This window comes from Anthonomus grandis, chromosome 12, assembly GCF_022605725.1.
Source record: "Anthonomus grandis grandis chromosome 12, icAntGran1.3, whole genome shotgun sequence".
NCBI classification, from domain to species: Eukaryota; Metazoa; Arthropoda; class Insecta; order Coleoptera; family Curculionidae; genus Anthonomus; species Anthonomus grandis.
The window spans coordinates 29,440,917-29,458,565 of NC_065557.1; the positions used below are offsets into that span (position 1 = coordinate 29,440,917).

General features: G+C 32.7%; 1 protein-coding gene across 1 annotated transcript; it reads right to left on the reverse strand.

Moving 5' to 3' along the window:
* Positions 1 to 11,870: 11,870 nt before the first annotated feature.
* Positions 11,871 to 16,897, reverse strand: LOC126742847 (uncharacterized). Its single transcript, XM_050449654.1, has 2 exons — positions 16,716 to 16,897; positions 11,871 to 12,099 (listed from the first exon to the last, which is right to left on the reverse strand). Exons 1-2 carry the CDS (start codon positions 16,895 to 16,897, stop codon positions 11,871 to 11,873), a joined length of 411 nt encoding a protein of 136 aa, XP_050305611.1.
* Between the last annotated feature and the right edge of the window lie 752 nt (positions 16,898 to 17,649).

The window sequence follows — 17,649 nt, forward strand, 5'->3', positions numbered from 1 at the left end:
ATCGTGGGCAGCCATACGGTTGTGTATTTAGGCTGCTGCACACATAGAACTTCTGATGGACCCATTGTTTCTTACTGAAGGCTACCAAAGGGAAAGGTCAATACCCTTAGAGAAGGCAATGAACCGCTCCGGTCTGATCAATTTTTTGTGGCTGAAATTATAATATATATTTATAGATATTTAAGGGCGCGTGAATGCTGTGAAGTTCCTGCTGATGTGCTCTGCAGTGTCTTCCTCCTCCCTAGACCAGTGGTATTCGGGGCTATTAGCTATACGAAGCATGTGAAGCGAGTATCTTAAGTGTTAGTGACCAGTTAAAAACATGTCACTATCCGAATTTGACGTCTGTTTAGGTGCACTAATTTGTCCACTCCTTTTTGGCGAGACAGGCATATTAACCCACTGCCTGTCTTACCTGTGTGCATTAGCCAGTCTCATGCCAGGTCCTTTTATCTCTGAAGGGTCTCTCTATTAAACAGACTGCTCATTAACGCCGTCATTGGTATTGGTCAAGTTACTTAAAAATACCACATACATGACCATAAAGCGCTCTTACTAATTTTAAGATAATAATGTTAATTAACTATATAATTATTAATATAGCCTTATGAATTAATTAATATACGCTTATTATGTAAGAATATAACATACATATGCACTTGAGTTAATATACATATGGTTAATTACATATGGTTCTAAACAAAACAATTGATGTAATCAAAATTTGTAGTGCTCGCAAATAACCATAATTGAACGGAGCTCCGTGCGGAGCTATTATATTTACATCTGTGGTACTATACGTACTATAGGCTAATAAACTAGATGAGTACCGGGCATCCTTGTTCTTTCCGAAGCCATGTGATATCTCGGTTAATCGATGGATACTTTTTCAGTACTCCGGTTGTTCCATGGATACCAAACATAGCTCTTCGGCTACCCACAGATACCCCATTATTGTTCACTCTACAATATTTATCACTACATATACTCGCTATAATAATTCAAGCCATATATTAAAATCAAACTTAAAATAATCGCTAAAAACTAAAATAGAGGCCATAAATAACATATGAAAAATAACAAATAGGCAATAGGAAGGAAATCCTAGGACAATATATGTGTTCTAACCAGCCTTTTAAAAATATGATAGAATCACAGTCTCTTATGTTTGTTGGTAATCTAATAAAATCTTGTAAGCCTCTTTGTAGGACAGAATTTAAGATCCTGTTAGAGCTACACATATTTATTAGTGTAAAATTGTTAGAATTTCAAGTCTGATAGTGATAAAAATCTCTAAAAACTTTTTACAAATGTATGATGGTAACATATTATTTTTAACTTTATATAAAAACACCTAGATGATAAAGATAATTTTTTGCTTAACAGACAACATATTCAGGACGTTATGCATTATTACGATTGTTGTATTTTGAAATGGATACTATTACATTTCAATAGTTCTCATTATTCTATTGTGTCCAAGCTTCAACTGTTTAATATTAAAGTTTGGTAAATTGTATAAACTGTTATTGTATAAACTTTTACTGTTAAGATTCGTATAAAGTGTTTTTCGTTTAAATATTAAAACAAAACAAAAACACAAGCTATGATAGAAATACAGTTATTCGGTCAAATTATTAAATGTCTTTCGAAAAACAAAAGGATGCATGTCATTTATTGTTATTTCAGCCATCTTTTTTTTTAAGCGCTAACTTTACAGCCATTATTTTAGGTTTTGAGTTTCACAAAAAAATTTTTTGAATAAATTTTAGTTTCCATAAATTTTAATATAAGTAATTCCCTTTATTTTTTTTTGAGGCTCTTAAATTATTACTTCATTGGTAATAATTTAAGCAATGAACTAAATAACTAAGACTCAGGTTGTCATAAACTCAACTTTGCCAGAAGTTGCAGTTAGGAGGATTAGTAAAAGGATGGTAAAAATAGTCGGAAAATTCCGTCAGTTAGGAAGTAGAAAAAATAAGAATGGTAGTTGTAATAATAATAATAATAATAATAATATTTATTTCCATTCTTACAATTTTTTTTACAATAAAATCCTTTAAATTAAATATTCTAGGTATTGCTAATCCAAGACATACAAATTTGCTATGGAAATAAGCGAACTTCCCAGAAGTCCTTAAGACGGGTTCTGTCTATTTTACATCCATTACTGTTCACCATAGGAAAGACAAAATAATAACAAAAAGGGAAATAAAATAACTATATAAACAAATATAAACAATAATCACATCGCTAAACTAATAAGATTTAGAATAAAATGAACAAAACACAATATCATAGGTTCATTCTCGACCTAAATAATTACATTCTTAAATGATAATTTACCCTAATAAAAATATATTTTCCTTTTATAGCAAAAATATTTTTTTTTATCATTTTTAAAACTGATAATGGCTCTACCGTCCCTAACATTCTCCGGCAATTGGCGACAAATGTGTGGTTTCAAAAGCCAACTAGATCTTTGGCTATGTGAAGTGAAGACCTTTAATGTTTCAGTCTTACTGTTCTTTTTATGCCTAGTATTATGTTTATGTATAATTACTGGTAGTGAAAACCTGTCTCTATATTGAATTAATTATCCTAGGGTCCTGATATATTTGATCACTAGAACAAGTACTATTTTGACCATATATTGCTTTTAAAAACATTTTTGTTACACTTCTAGTGGTTAACATATTTGTAGTAATTTATACCCTGAGATATTTTATATTGTTAACACATCCAATAAAAATATTATCTCAGCAATAAATTTAGTTTTATTAAAATTTGTCGCAAGTGTAATTGCATCATACCAATATTTAATTATTAGAAGCTTTCGTTCTGTAACTTCTTTGACCTCTTCCCATGACCCTCCCTCGTACAAAATGACAGTATCATCAGCGAAAGATGAAATATCACCAGCACCTGTTAAGTCCAGTAAATCATTGATAAACAGTAAAGGACCTAATACTGTACCTTGCGAAATCCCATATCTAATAGTTCTAGTACTGCTATGAGAATCATCAATTTCTATGATTTGTTGTCTATCTGAGAGGTATGAATTAAAAAGTTTTAAAGCAGGGCCTCTGATACCTATATTATTTAGGTTGTTAATTAGAATTTTATGATCGTCCGTCAAAGGCTTTGGCCATTCCAGAAATACACAAATGGTTTTTTTTTAATATATATTTGAGGTCAAATAATATATTGCATCTTCTGTTGAAACTTCTTCTCTAAATCCAAATTGCTTCTCCGAAATTAATTTATATTTTTAAATTGTAACAAATGTCAATAGAGTGTCCAGCCCTAGCACTATGCTAGTAGCCACTACCAGACGGACTAATAAACGCCGCGAGGAACTTACGTGGTGTGAAAAAGTAAGGTAAAAACTGTACCAGACGACTAATAAATGTGTTATTAATCGAATCGGCTCCTTCATTCATCACAGTGGCGCACCAACGCGGCCCGAAAGCTCTTATTTTACCGTGAAAAGTGAAATAAACTTTCAGGAAGTACTCGATTTCAAAACAGTATTTTCGTGTTGTGCATCTAATTTTTACACAATTCATTGTGGGGTCCAGTAAAGTTAAAGGGACGTCTAAAAAACGATTTTTTTTTTGAAAATTTTTTACATAAAATGTTGAGTTTGAACGTTTTTTTGATAAAAAAGTGAGGATGAAGTAAAAAAATGCAAAATTTTAAAAATTATAAAGGATTTTCTACTTACGTATAATGCACAATTTCAGCCCGCTCAACTGCACTCTATTAGCGACTAATCATCTCGTTGATCATTATATACGCTATTAAGTCAAATTTAAAACCTTAATTAACCAAATTCTATAACTTAGAAGAATTAACGTCACTTCTTTAGGTTATAAACACAAATTTCTACAGGCGAATTGGAAATATCAAATATGTAAATACGGATTAATTCATAAATAAACAAAGACTGTCAAATCTCACGTCAACAAAATATTATTTTATTATTTATTGGGAGTGGCTACTGTACGAGTACGATTTCAAAAAAAAAATCGTGTTTTAATCGTAATAATCAAGTAGGTTCAATTACACTAAGTAATGAACAGTTGCAGCAGTTGAGTACCATAACTATGTCAGCCCAAAATGTTAGCTTACCTGGAGATCAAAACATAGAGGGACAAGTAAACATAGAGAAAAAGGGAAACTTCACTAAATGCACTGCTTGCTTTGATGGCTCATAAACATCATCAGTTGAAGCATTCCTAGATGCTGTAGAGATCTACAAATCCTGTGCAAATGTGTCTGATGAGAATGCATTACGAGGACTACCCATGCTACTTGTAGACTTGGCTGCAACATGGTATCAAGGAATCAAGCATACTATATCAGACTGGAATAAAGCAATTCAGTTGCTTAGAGATGTTTTTGGTCGCAAGGAGCCAGCTTTTAAATTATATCAACAATTTTTTACCCAACTACAAAATACCATAAAAACAGAACTTTTTATTTGTAATGCCAGAGCAATTTTATCAAAGTTGCCATATGTACTACCAGAACAGGCTTGCTTAGGCATAGTATATGGACTACTAGACAGAAGAATAAAGGAGCGCATGCCACGAGAAGATGTTAACACCTTTATGGACCTTTTGACCTGCAGCCGTTCCATTGAGATTAATCTGGAAGAAAGTAAACCAGACAAACAGTTTCCTCGACAAGATCAAAGAAGTGAAGGTAGAGAAAGATAGAAAAACCGCTTAAGACCTATATGCAGTGAAAATGAAATGAAATGAAAATGAAATACATAAAGAAGACCGCATTACTCCCGAGCCAAAAGTTATACCCACCTGTTATGGATGTGGGACACCTGGTCTTGTTAGGTCAAGGTGCCCAAAATGCAAGGAAAATAATAGCCATAGACAACCTGGAAATTCAAATGTGGCATTACCAAAACCTACCAATATTTTTGGCATTAATATTCCAGAACAAAATAAATATTGTTTAAGGCCACTTCTTCCCGTCAAAATTTTAGAAGATGGATTTGCATACGCAGATACTGGTACCACTAGATCTGTCGCAGGGAAAAGACTTTTTGGTATTTATAAATCCAAAAGCACGAATTACATACATGTTTGAAAATATTAGGATAACTTTAGCTGATGGAAGTGCCTCAACCCAAAAAGTGCCTTCATTTACTACAGAGGTTTTGATCGAGGGCAGGAGTATATATACAACCTTCCTAGCTTTGCCAAATGCCGAATATACCCTATCAGGTGCTGACTTCTTATGTAAATCCCAAGTTGTCCTGGATGTTTCTAGTCGGTAATTTTTCTCCAACACAAAATCACAAAACGTTTTATTTTTAATTAATTAATTAAGTAAGGTAAAAACTGTACCAGACGATTAATAAATGTGTTATTAATCGAATCGGCTCTTTCATTCATCACACAATGTATTTTTCACTCTGGTTTTAATTCGTTTTTTTCAAGATTTTTGTCATTCTCTTTATGGGATAAAGAAATATTGATTGCATAGCTATTTTTGGGTGATTGGTGATGGTCTTATTGTATTAGCTAGTTTTTTGCCTATTTCTGGAAAATAGTTGTTGAAACTATTCGCTGTGTTCTTTTTATTCTTTAGTTGTTTATCCTCGTATTTAAGTTCCATAATAAAGTATTTGCTTTACTTTTTTCTGGACGTAAACAAATTGACAGTATCCCAAAGCAGTTTAGAATCCTTATAATTTTCATTTATTTTCTGCCCAAAAAACCGCTTTTTTGTTATTTTATAATTTGTTAAAATAGTCACATTTTTAATAAAATATAATTTATTAAGAATGTGATCTATACAACTACGTGCTTTATTTTGCATGCGAGTATAGTTATTAATTATTGAAGTATAAGCGTTAATGCTCAGGGTATTTAAGTATTCATGACTTTTTTTTGAGTAATATCGATGTTTAAATCACCCATAATAAAATGTTTCAAGTCTTTTAGGTCCTTATTTTCTATAAATCTCAAAAGGTTTTTGCTAAAATCAAAGATACTTACACTATGAGGTCTGTAGATTGCAATAATCTGAACTCTTATTTTATTTAAATAAAGATTCAGATACTCAGATATTCAAATACCTAATTCCCCCCAATTTGTCTATTTTATAGCGTTCGTTTTTACAGCTTCTTTTACCTACAATATCACACCATCATTTTGATTAAAATTTTCCTCATTATAGATGACAGATATAGATTTCAGACCTGCTACGTTTCATAAAAAACTGTAATATCGAAATATACACCTTCCTGAAAAAAACACTTCTGATGTTGCAATGGTAAATATTAAAGTGGTTCTTACCAATCTTTAAGTTATTTAGGTCCCCAGCGCTATTTATTATATTATCTTCTTTGTCAATCACTTTATAGTCTCTTAAGTACCTATTCATTTTATTCTAAACTAAGAAAAACTACTATAATATACTTAATATAAATTTAAAAAAGTTAATCAATATTAAAATTTACTTTTTGCTGTTGCTGCTGACACTTGCAATCCTTAAATTCTTTTTTGGTGGCTGGAAAGTGTTTTAGTTTTATCTATAAAAGCTTTTTGTTTGCCTTAAATGGGCCTAATTTTCCTTGCAGTTTTCGTTTTTAGTTCTTCAAGTGTGCGTTTTTGATCATCAACTATAAGTGTCTTACCTTTAATCTATGCTTGTTAGAAATTTTGTCTGGGTTCTTTTAGGGGGTGATGGAGAGTTTTTGGTCTACTCGTTATTCTTTTGTATAATCTGGGGTGATAACAATTTTTGAACCTTTTAATTTTTTACTATTTTTCAGGATTTCTTTCTTTCGGAAAAAATTTTGTATTTCCAAGAATAACGATCAGTGTTTTCCGTCTAGTGGTTTTTCTAGGCGAAAAGACCACCACATCCTTATGCTTGAGAAACGACACTCTACTCCAAGATTTTAATTGATTATATCTAAGCAATCTCCAAAATCTGAAATCTCGTCTTGTTCCTCTTCTAAACCATGTACTATCAGTTTTTACTTTATGAAATCCTTTTCCAATTGGTTTACCTTTTCTTTAGTTCCCTGACTTTTTGCCTGAGTGCGTGATTTTCCTTTTTAATCTGAAAGCTTTCTTCAAAAAGTTCTTCCTTCAATATTTTTATTTTGTTAGTTAAAGCTGCTTTTTGATCTTAAGTTGATTTTTTATTTTCCCGTTGCTTTTTACCTGGCTTTGTACTAATTCCAAAAATATGATCCCATGTATGGTTTATAATATTTGGCTTTCGCAGAATTTTGTATACAAACAAATTCCAACAAAAGATGGTCCCAAGATGAGAATCTTTTGTTATCAGCTTAATTCATTGAAAAAAAAATAGTTAATGGTCAATGACCAATATTAAATAGTCGATATTATCCTTTTGATTAACAGGATATCGTATCTAATTTATTCTTTTTTACCTCGTTAATTTTGTTTGTCTTTTTATAATACGTAAAAAGTCCCGTACTAAAAAAAAGTACTAATGGTTAAATGATTTTACAAGTCAATAATTACCGAGAAATTTCAGACTTGTTTGCAGTTTTTTTTCCGAATAAGCCGATACCAGGAAAATCAACATTTAATAGAACTGTCACAAAATTTGAGCAAAAGGGCACTGTAAATAATTGCAAATGTAAGGCAAACAATGAACCAAACATTGATGATACAACTGCATTTCGGGCTTTAAGAAAACAGAAATATTTCTCGTACAAATATGGAAGGCATCAGGATCTTAGAGATGGGGATGAATTACAGCGCCAGGATTTATTTTTGGATATGATGGAAGGGGCAAACAACTTTATAAGAAATATTTGCTTCACAGATGAATGCAGTTTTACTTTGAACAGTGAACCTAATGTTCAAAATTATCGGTATTGGAATAAAAAAAATCAGCATAGATATGTAACAAAACGAACTTAGTATCCACAGAAAGTTAATGTTTAGACTGGGATTTTCGGACACCACATTTTAAAACCATTCTTTCTCAATCGAAATTTAAATGTAAATTATTGTTTAGAACTACTTCAGAAACAAATTTTGCCGAATTTAAATGATTGAAAATCAAGAGGTTTGGTATCAAATGGATGGTTGCCCAGCGCATACTATGCTTTTTGGTCGGGAATATCTAAATAACGCTTTTAATGGGAATCTAATTGGCCTGCGACAAGTAATAAATTGGGCATAAAGGTCTTGATCTCTCTCGAAGAATTAAAAAATGCAATTTCGATGGAATGTAACAATATTTCAGTTTATTAATTAGCGAATGTTAGAAATGACTTTTACGACCATTTGGGTCATTGCTTAGCGGCTTAAGGTGGAAAATTTGAACATTTATTATAACATTTTTTTAAGTGAATATTTTAGGCTTAATTAATTGTTTTTAACAAAATGTAAAGTCTTAAAGTTTACAAGTTTTTAAAAATATTTCGTGGTTTATATTATAATAATTTGTGTGCATGTGTACGATTGTAGGAATTTTCAATAAAAATTTTATTAACACCACAATTTTATTATGACAACTTTATTTTGGCATTTTACGCTTACCTAACTTTCTAACCTCGAGCGATACCTGTAAATACGGGGTGACAAAAATGACAAAAGTTTCACCAAGATTTTTGCCAATAACCTCTAAATGGGCAAACCTACAGAATTAAACGTTATCTTGTTGGTTGCAGATTTTAGTGCTCTGTAAAATACTCTAATAAATTTTTCCTGTAAAATAATTAGAAGAGCCAACATTTGACCCTATTGAAAATTACATGGGATTTCCTATGTCCCGCCTGGCAGTACAACATCCTGTATACGACAAAATTGCTGAAATATTGATAGCAAATTATATTATTTTAAATTGTAATACAGCATATTAATTAGGTAGGAAAAACATCGAAGATACAATTAAATCACAGTATGTTCCTCGTTTATTCGCCAGGATTTGTCACATATTACGCAATTACAATATTTACGCAATTTTATAGATTTAACAATTTTCTTCATAATTATTAATATCAAAACAACTGTTTTAATTAATCGTTAAACTTGGTATTCCCTGGATAAAAATATATTGCCTCTGTCGTAAATAAAATACTTTCACTTGGTGGTTTAACTTCACTTATTTGCTTTTTTAAATATTTTATCGTGAATATTAAATTCTGCTAGAAGAAATTTTATAGAAAAATCCAAGTTTTAAGCTTTTGATGGAAAATTACTTACTTTCAGTGGATTCTTGCACTAATTCTCATTATAAGATTATTTTAATGCTAGTTTACTACCACTTTATTCCCATTTCTTTATTGTTACAAAAATTCCATTTTTTGACAACTATAATTGAAACTGACTAAATTTTAAATTGGGCTCTATTTTATAGAAATCCCAAGTAATAACAAATGTACAATATATTTGCCTTTTAATTTAAACCATAAACGAAATGAATGCATATTTCTATAAATATTTTATAGAGCGTTCAAATTTTATACATTAATATATAAATTATTATGTATATATTTTACGTGCAAATAAATTAAAATTCTCATATCCATATACTACAATTGTATTGAAGTTACATTCTATTTTACACAATAAACAATTTAAATAAAAGCGAAGCACCTACATTTATTAATACAGTATTGAAATTCTTTTTTATAATAAGAAAAATTATAGGTGATCATTTTTAATAGTAGTAGTTTATTATTTGTTTAGGTAACACAAATAAATAAAATCATTTAAACTATTTTATACCCTGTCACAAGTCACAAGAAAAAAAAGAGAACAATAGGGTTTTTCCTATGTTTTCCTACGTTTTACCCAAAATGAAAGTAAATATGGCTGAGAAGTAAGAGAAAACTGCTTTGTTATAGTACAAAAGTGTAACCCAAATGATTTAATTACGTAGATTTCTTTTTTTCTGCTTTCGACCAGACTATAAATTACTGTGTTGTTATCCCTTTTTTCATCAATAACTAATGTATCTTATCCCCTGTTGTCATTACTATCAGCAAAAATAATCCATTGTTAAGGAAATAATAATAAACCTACTATAATTTATAAAAATTTACCGATAATTATTACCCACCTTCCCACCTTACCCACCTACCGATATTTAATACCCACCAAATTGTATTAAAAAACGACAATGATAACAATCGAATTGTAAGCAAACAACGGATACGGTATGCTGAGTATGCTTGGATGCTCGCCATTTGAATACACGTATGGTGAAGGATCATGAAATGCGTCCTATAGATGAAATTTTAAAATTGTTTTCTGGCGCCAAATTTAAAACTTGTTTGGATTTATCGGCGGATTATTGGCAAATTCATTTATCTGAAAATACTAAAAAATAGACTGAGTTTTTAGTAGGAAATAAAACCTACGTATTTAATGTCTTACCTTTTGGTATTTATACTGCCGTAGGGTCTTTTTTCAACAGCGATTTCAAAAGTAATAGGGGATTCAGGGGCGGGATTTTATGAATATTATTAAGACGACCTTCTCGTTTTTTCGAGGACTTTTCAGAAACATTTGAGCGAAATTTTTGAAAGATTAGCAAACGCCGGGTTTACACTTTAAGTTTACAAGTTTAAGAAATGTTCTTTTGTATTGTTATGTTTATCGTTTTTGGGATATATTTTAACCAACGAAGGAATAAAGCCAGATAAGTCGCGAATTGAAGTAATCGAATTTTTTTCGCTACCAAATAATAAAAAAGAGGTACAGGCCTTTTTAGGACTCTGTAATTTCGATAGAGCATTTTGCGCTGAATTTTCTACACTGGCAGAACTACTTACGCAGTTATTACGTAAGACCTCTAAGTGGAACTGGAAAGAAGAGTAAGAAATTTCCTTTTTAAAATTAAAACAAATGTTATATATCATATATAACATTTGTATTATCATACATTAAATAAATTACATTAAATATCATCCCCACGAAGGTTTTGAATATTGCGTTCAGACTTATGCCAGTGACGTAGGATTGGGACACAACTTTTCCAAAATATCGAGGGCCAAAGAAAAGTTATTGCCTATGCAAGTCGTCCTTGGCTAGACAGAGAAGAAAAATTACAGTTCTTGTGAGAAAGAGGTATCAGCTATCGTTTGGGCAGTACATAAGTGGAGGATATTCCTTTTAGGAAGGCATTTCCAGGTGCTCACTCCACGAATTTCTCGATCTGCAAGAGTTTGATTATACGATTCACTATGTTAAGGGCTTTGAAAATATAATTGCAGATACTTTGTCTCGATCCCCTTATTCCAGGTTTTCGACTCCATCGAGCGAGTTAGACTGATGTCCTCCCTCTGTTGTTCTAGGGAATTTAAGAGTTCTTGGAAATTTGAGTAAATTTTAACTGAGTGATCCTGTTTTCGGTGAGATTATTAGATCCTTGCAAAAGGGTAATTTAATTAAGCAATACGTAATGCATGGGGATCTGTTATTCATCCGTAAAGCTTTCGATGATCCGTACGTTTTGTGTATTAGTTTTATAGGAGGTTTTTATTATTAAACACTGCGGCATTTTTGGTGTGTATAAGACTTGCACATTGCTACGGCGGGATGTAAAGTAAAAAAATATGTATAAAGGAATTAAAAGCTTTGTGAAGAAATGTGACATCTGTCAAAGAACAAAAGTTTCTATTCTGGCAAGACCTCCCAACCAATCATTGCTAATAAAAATTAATGAGATTAATATGATAAATTAATTTCTCTTGATCTTTATGGGCCGCGACCGAGGTCCCGAATAGGTGTAACTTATGTTTGCGTAATCGTCCACGTTTTTTTCTAAATTTATTACATTTTATCCTCCTAGAAAGACCACTACTAGAGCTATCCTAAATCGCTTGCTGCTCGAATATTTTCCTAAGCATCAACGAATTTTGACTGATCATGGTACTGATCATCAATTAACCGCCAAATCTTGAAAGGATACTCTTCGACCCTTAGGGGTAACTGCGGTGTTTTGTTCCATTCGCCATCATCAGGCCAATCCTGTCGAGAGGTATATAAGAGAATTGTCTCGTCTTCTACGTACTTATTGCAATGAAAATCATCGCCGGTGGGCGTACGAACTGCCAAAGTTTTCCGAATTCTGGAATTTGGTTACCCATGAATCCACTGCGTTTCCCCTCGAGAACTACATTTAGGCTTACCGTATTTATCCCTATTAAGAGAGACTGTTAGTTTCCCTGACTTTCCGCCAGATTGCCCGAAGTGAAAGTTGGTGTTAGCCCGTGAAATGTTACAAAGTCGAGCGGAAAAAAGAAAAGTTCTTATTCGTCGCGTTCTTCACCGAAATATAATGTAGGCGATTTAGTATTGCTTAAAGCCAATCCGGTATCAATAGCATTGCTGCTGAAACGAAAAAAAATATGTTGTTGTTTGAGGGACCTTACAGAGTAAAAGCTCATATTTGGCCTTTCACTTACATTTTAGAAAATCCAAGTACGGGAAAAGAGCTGGGGCAATTTCATACCAGTTTGTTCTATTAGAATATCGGGCGTCTTAAATATTTTCTTTATTTGTGGAAATGTATGATATTCTTTAAAGCCTGCCTACCTTTCTGCTTGGAGTATTCTTATGATAATTACTTCGTTTATTACCATCTAAAAAAGAAGTGTGGCGCATTTGACTCCGTGATTCCGTTAAAAGGTTTTAATCCGGGTCAGTGCTTTTATGGTCTATTCTTTGCGCCTGCTTTATTCCTAGATATTTGTAGGATTCTTCTTCGTCCATAGCATTAATTATCTGACCGTTTTCTGTATAAGTGTCACCTGGTTGTAGTTTACCCTTAATAATGTTTAAAGTTCGGCACTTCGAGAGAATTTCTTCCACTATTTTAAGCATATGAAAACACAAATACTGCAAGAATTTTTAAGTCATCAATTTAAAGTAGATGGTTTACTCTTGTTAGTTCTATATTATACTTTTTTTAGGCCAAATCCGTACCTTGAGTTGGCTAGAGAGTGGGTTCATGGCAAGGCAAAGTGGACTTAAGGAATTATTATTATTATTATTATTGTTTACAGCCAGTTAAGGCTCGCACTCCCTCTAAGGGGGGGGGGGGGGATCATTTACTTATCCCAGATACCTGCGATATCAAAAGGATTAAGCTCTGTGGTCTGTGGGGGCCTTTTCGGTGTCCTTAAGTGACCTGAAATGTAGAGTTATCCCCTAGAAATTTCCGGGTGCTGCGAGCAGTTGCCAGCAGTACTGCCTTTTGCATGTGCTTATATAGATGTTCGCCTGTTCCTAGTTGTTTAAGGTATTCCAGTAGACTTTTCGGTATTACACCCGTTGTCGATATAACAATTGGGATGGTCTGAACATTATCCATTCTCCATTGCCTTCCGATTTGAATTTCTAGATCTCTGTATTTGGCGATTTTCTCAGTGTGTTTCTCTTGCAGATTATTGTTGTTCGGTATGGCTACGTTAATTAGAGTTGTTTTCCTGGAAATTTTATCTATTAAAATAAGATCTGGTCTATTATGCCTTACATGTTGATCGGTAAGTACACTGCGGTCCCAATATAACTTATATCGGTCATTTTCCACTACGGGTTCTGGAGTATATTTATAATACGGAACCTTCTCTGTTGTAATAAGTTCCAACTTCATTGCCAACTCTTGATGTAAAATTTTCCCAACTGAGTCGTGCCGTTCTTTGTATTCTGTCGCTGCAAAGGCCTGACATCCTCCTATTATGTGCTGGATTGTCTCTGATGTTTGGCATCCATACCGGCATTTGTCGTTTTGTACGGACGGATCTCTGACGATGTGCTTGAGATAATTTCTTGTTGGTATAACCTGATCTTGGATGGCGAGTAGAAAGCCCTCGGTTTCTGGAAACATCTTGCCTGATACCAACCAATAGTTCGACGAAGCAGTGTCGACATGATTTTGGCTGATCTCATTAGGATGCCGCCCATGAAGGGGCTTCTCCATCCAGATGCGGAGTTTTTCCTGGTCCGTATGATGGTAGCTGCACGCTTCCTCGCTCTTAAGTTGTAGAGGAGTAGAATCGTCTATTTGATTTATTGCGCGATGCAGCGTGGAATTTTCTCCTTGCCTGTAAAAATAGGATCTTAAGTTAGTGATTTGTTTTTCAAGTTGTTTACCCAGATCTATTAATCCTCTTCCTCCAAGGTGGCGGGGAAGCATTGTTCTTTCAGTGGCACTTCGAGGGTGGTGGTTGTGCATTTTAGTAAGTAGGGTCCTCACTTTTCTTTGTAGCCTTTCTATGTCTGTCCTACTCCAATTAATTACCCCAAAAGAATAACTAAGAGCTGAACATGCGTAGGAGTTAAGTGCCTTAAACATATTTTTGCTGTTGAGATTGGTTCTCAAAACTTGTCTTACCCTTTTCACAAACTCGTTAGTCAGTTCGCATTTCATTGTTTGTTGTTCAATCGTTTGTGATTGTTTCATCCCCAAGTATTTGTAAATTTCGTGTTCGCCCATGGCCTCGATGGTCTGGACATTCTGCATCTGATATTCTCCTCGCTGAATTTTTCCTCGGATTATATTGAGAGTACGGCATTTATCTAGTCCAAATTGCATGCCGATGTCATTGGAGAACTCTTCTACTATATGCAGCATTTGGTTTAGTTGGTTCCTAGTTGCAGCCATTATTTTTAAATCATCCATATACAGTAAGTGATTTAACTTTGCAATCTCGGTGTTATTATCTCGGATGCTAAACCCATAGTTGGTAGAGTTAAGACGGTTCGAAAGAGGATTCATAGCAAGGCAGAACCATAATGGGCTCAGTGAGTCCCCTTGGAAGATTCCTGTTCGAATTGGAATGTTGTTTGTACTTACTGTGCTTTTACCCTGTACTTCGAGCTGGATCGTTGTTCTCCAACTTGTCATAGCGCTCTCTAGAAAAGACAAAGTATTACCATCAACTTTATACACTTTTAATATGTTTATAAGCCATTCGTGTGGTACTGAGTCGAAGGCTTTCTTATAGTCGACGTAGGCAGTAAAAATATTTCTCTTGTTGTGATATGCCTGGTTGTTGATGACAGAGTCGATAATAAGTTGTTCTTTACAGCCCATAGACCCTTTAGCGCATCCTTTTTGTTGTGCGGATATGATGTTGTTTTTCTCACAGTGTTGATAAATGCGCTGTGTTAAACATGAAGTGATAATTTTATACAAAGTAGGTAGGCACGTTACCGGTCGGTACTTAGACGGATCTTGTGTGTTGTTCTGGTCTTTAAGCAGTAGATAGGTTACTCCTTGCGTTAGGAACGCTGGCATTTCCTGTGGGTTAAGAATAACGTGGTTAAATAATTCTGAGAGTTTAGGATGCACACTCCATAGTTTCTTTAGCCAAAAGTTATGAACTCCATCTGGGCCAGGTGATTTCCAATTATGCAGTTTTTGGATAATCTGGTTGACTTCCTCGATAGTGAATGGTCGATGTTCCATCTGGTTATATTTATTACTATTTTGTTTCTCTTCAGTAACCCAGCTTGCGTTGATATTGCATGTTGTTTGAGTTGCAAGTTGTTTGGCCCAAAAATCTTGAATTTGTTCTTTCGTGGGGTATTGCTTATCTGGGTGATCTGATTTTGAATTTAGCTCTCTATAAAATTGTTTTTCGGCCTTTTCAAAACGAAGATTGTCACGTTTTCGGTTATTACTCGTCTTGTATCTTCGTAGGCGCCCTGAAAATAAGGAAAGTTTCTGTTTTAGAGTATCCAGGCATTGTTGAGCTGTATTATTTTCTGGTTCATGCCGAGTGTAGATGTTGTTTCTCTGCAAAATGTCATCAACTTTCTGTTTTAGTCTATTTGTTCGTATTATTTCATTATTATTATTATTATTATTATTATTATTATTATTATTATTATTATTATTATTGTTAAATTTGAACTGCTTTCCTCTTATTTTGCAGTTCAGGTTCACTTCAGTTTATTTAGAGTTTAACTTACATTTATTATAATAGCTTGTAGCAACTATAAGGGGTGTATTTAAGGTGTTTAGTAGTTTATCGCGTTTGATTATATTAAGAGCACTAATTTACGTTATTTATGTAAATTAAGTTTATTATAGAGATGGTTTATAGTGTCCTCAAATAGACTCTCACATGATCAAGTAGAAATGTTGACGAGGAACTGGGTTAGAAGAGTTGTGAAAATTGTTGAATGTGCTTAAAACTATTTTGGAAACATAATATGGCTTTTATGATAAATTGACTTAAATTAATTAGCAACAGTTTAATTAATTAGCTAAAATTATTTAGCTAAAGAAGGAGATCTTTTTAAATAATTAATTTATGTTAAATTTATTTTCTAATTAATTAAGTTTTAATGTATAAAGTTTAAATCTTTCTACTTTGTCAAGGTTTATATTTTATTTTTATTAGAATAACGCTTTAATCTTTATTATGCAATATACAGCAAAATTTTGATATTACGATCCTAGGTAGATTGTATACTAATGTATGTAAAATCTGCATCAGAAAAATATTTCAGAAATTAATTCTCTAAATTTTTTCATAATATTTTAGGCAATTTTAATGCAGTTATTCCAAAAAAGTCAGACGCTTACTAAGGTTGTACCGAAAAATTATAAAGCATGCAAGTAGCAGAGTAAAAAATTATTTGTTTTTACAAAGAGTGCTCTTATGGCATTTAGAATTACGTTATAAATTTAATTTTATACTGCTGGCCAAATGGTAAATTTTGAAAGTGTACTGGCCCGAGTTGTACTTTCTCCCTAACAACGGGTAGTTGGTGAACGGTTCATTTTTTAGCACCTCAATACCCTCTCCTCCTCCTGTATTGTCTTTTAAAGCCTCTGCTACACTGAAGAGTTGTGCCACTTGATACTCTTCTACAGTGAGTGGCAGAGTAACTCGGTATTCTTTAATTAACATGTTGTTTTAAACAAATTTTTAACTTTTTAACATACGAAATTTAATTGAGAACTAAATTGTTAGTGAATCACTCTGTTATACTCATTTTTGTTTTATTTTTATACGTAATTTACATTACGTAATTTACTGTAATTTAAATAAACATAATTACTGAAGAAATATTCTTTTTTGCATATGAATTTTTTTAAAGTAGAAAAAGTTTAAAATTGTTTAAAGCTACAAAGGTTTTTTAATTCTTTTGGTGTTAAATGTCAAATTTATAGGTTATAATCTATTTGTCCGATTTAGGAAAGTTAGTTTTAGTAGCTAGTGTCCTGCTTGGTTAAAATAGATTTGTATCAGTTGAAATTTTTTTCTCGTGCAAATTCTTTATATATTGTTTGTAACTTAAAAGCTATAAAAAGGGAATGTAAGAAAAAGTTGGAAAGAACAAGTATTTATAACAATCTGTTTGAGTCAAATCGAGTGCACTACCCGTCATTGAATTCAAAAATCTGATTGGTTAACCTTGTTGCCAATAGAGTTGGTGGTGGTTAATAATTTACAAATGTCAAAATTAGTTCAACTTATTGCACCTTCAGTAGAAAGGAGATGGCCAAAATTTTCTAGTTAACAAGGCAACCCGCATTTCTGTCTATTTGCATTCTCTGAGCTTTATTTTGATCATCTAATTGTTTTTGATTTTGTTTGGCTGTGGACTCAACTTTAGATCATAACAGTATAATTTTTTAACTAATTTTTTATTAAATTTT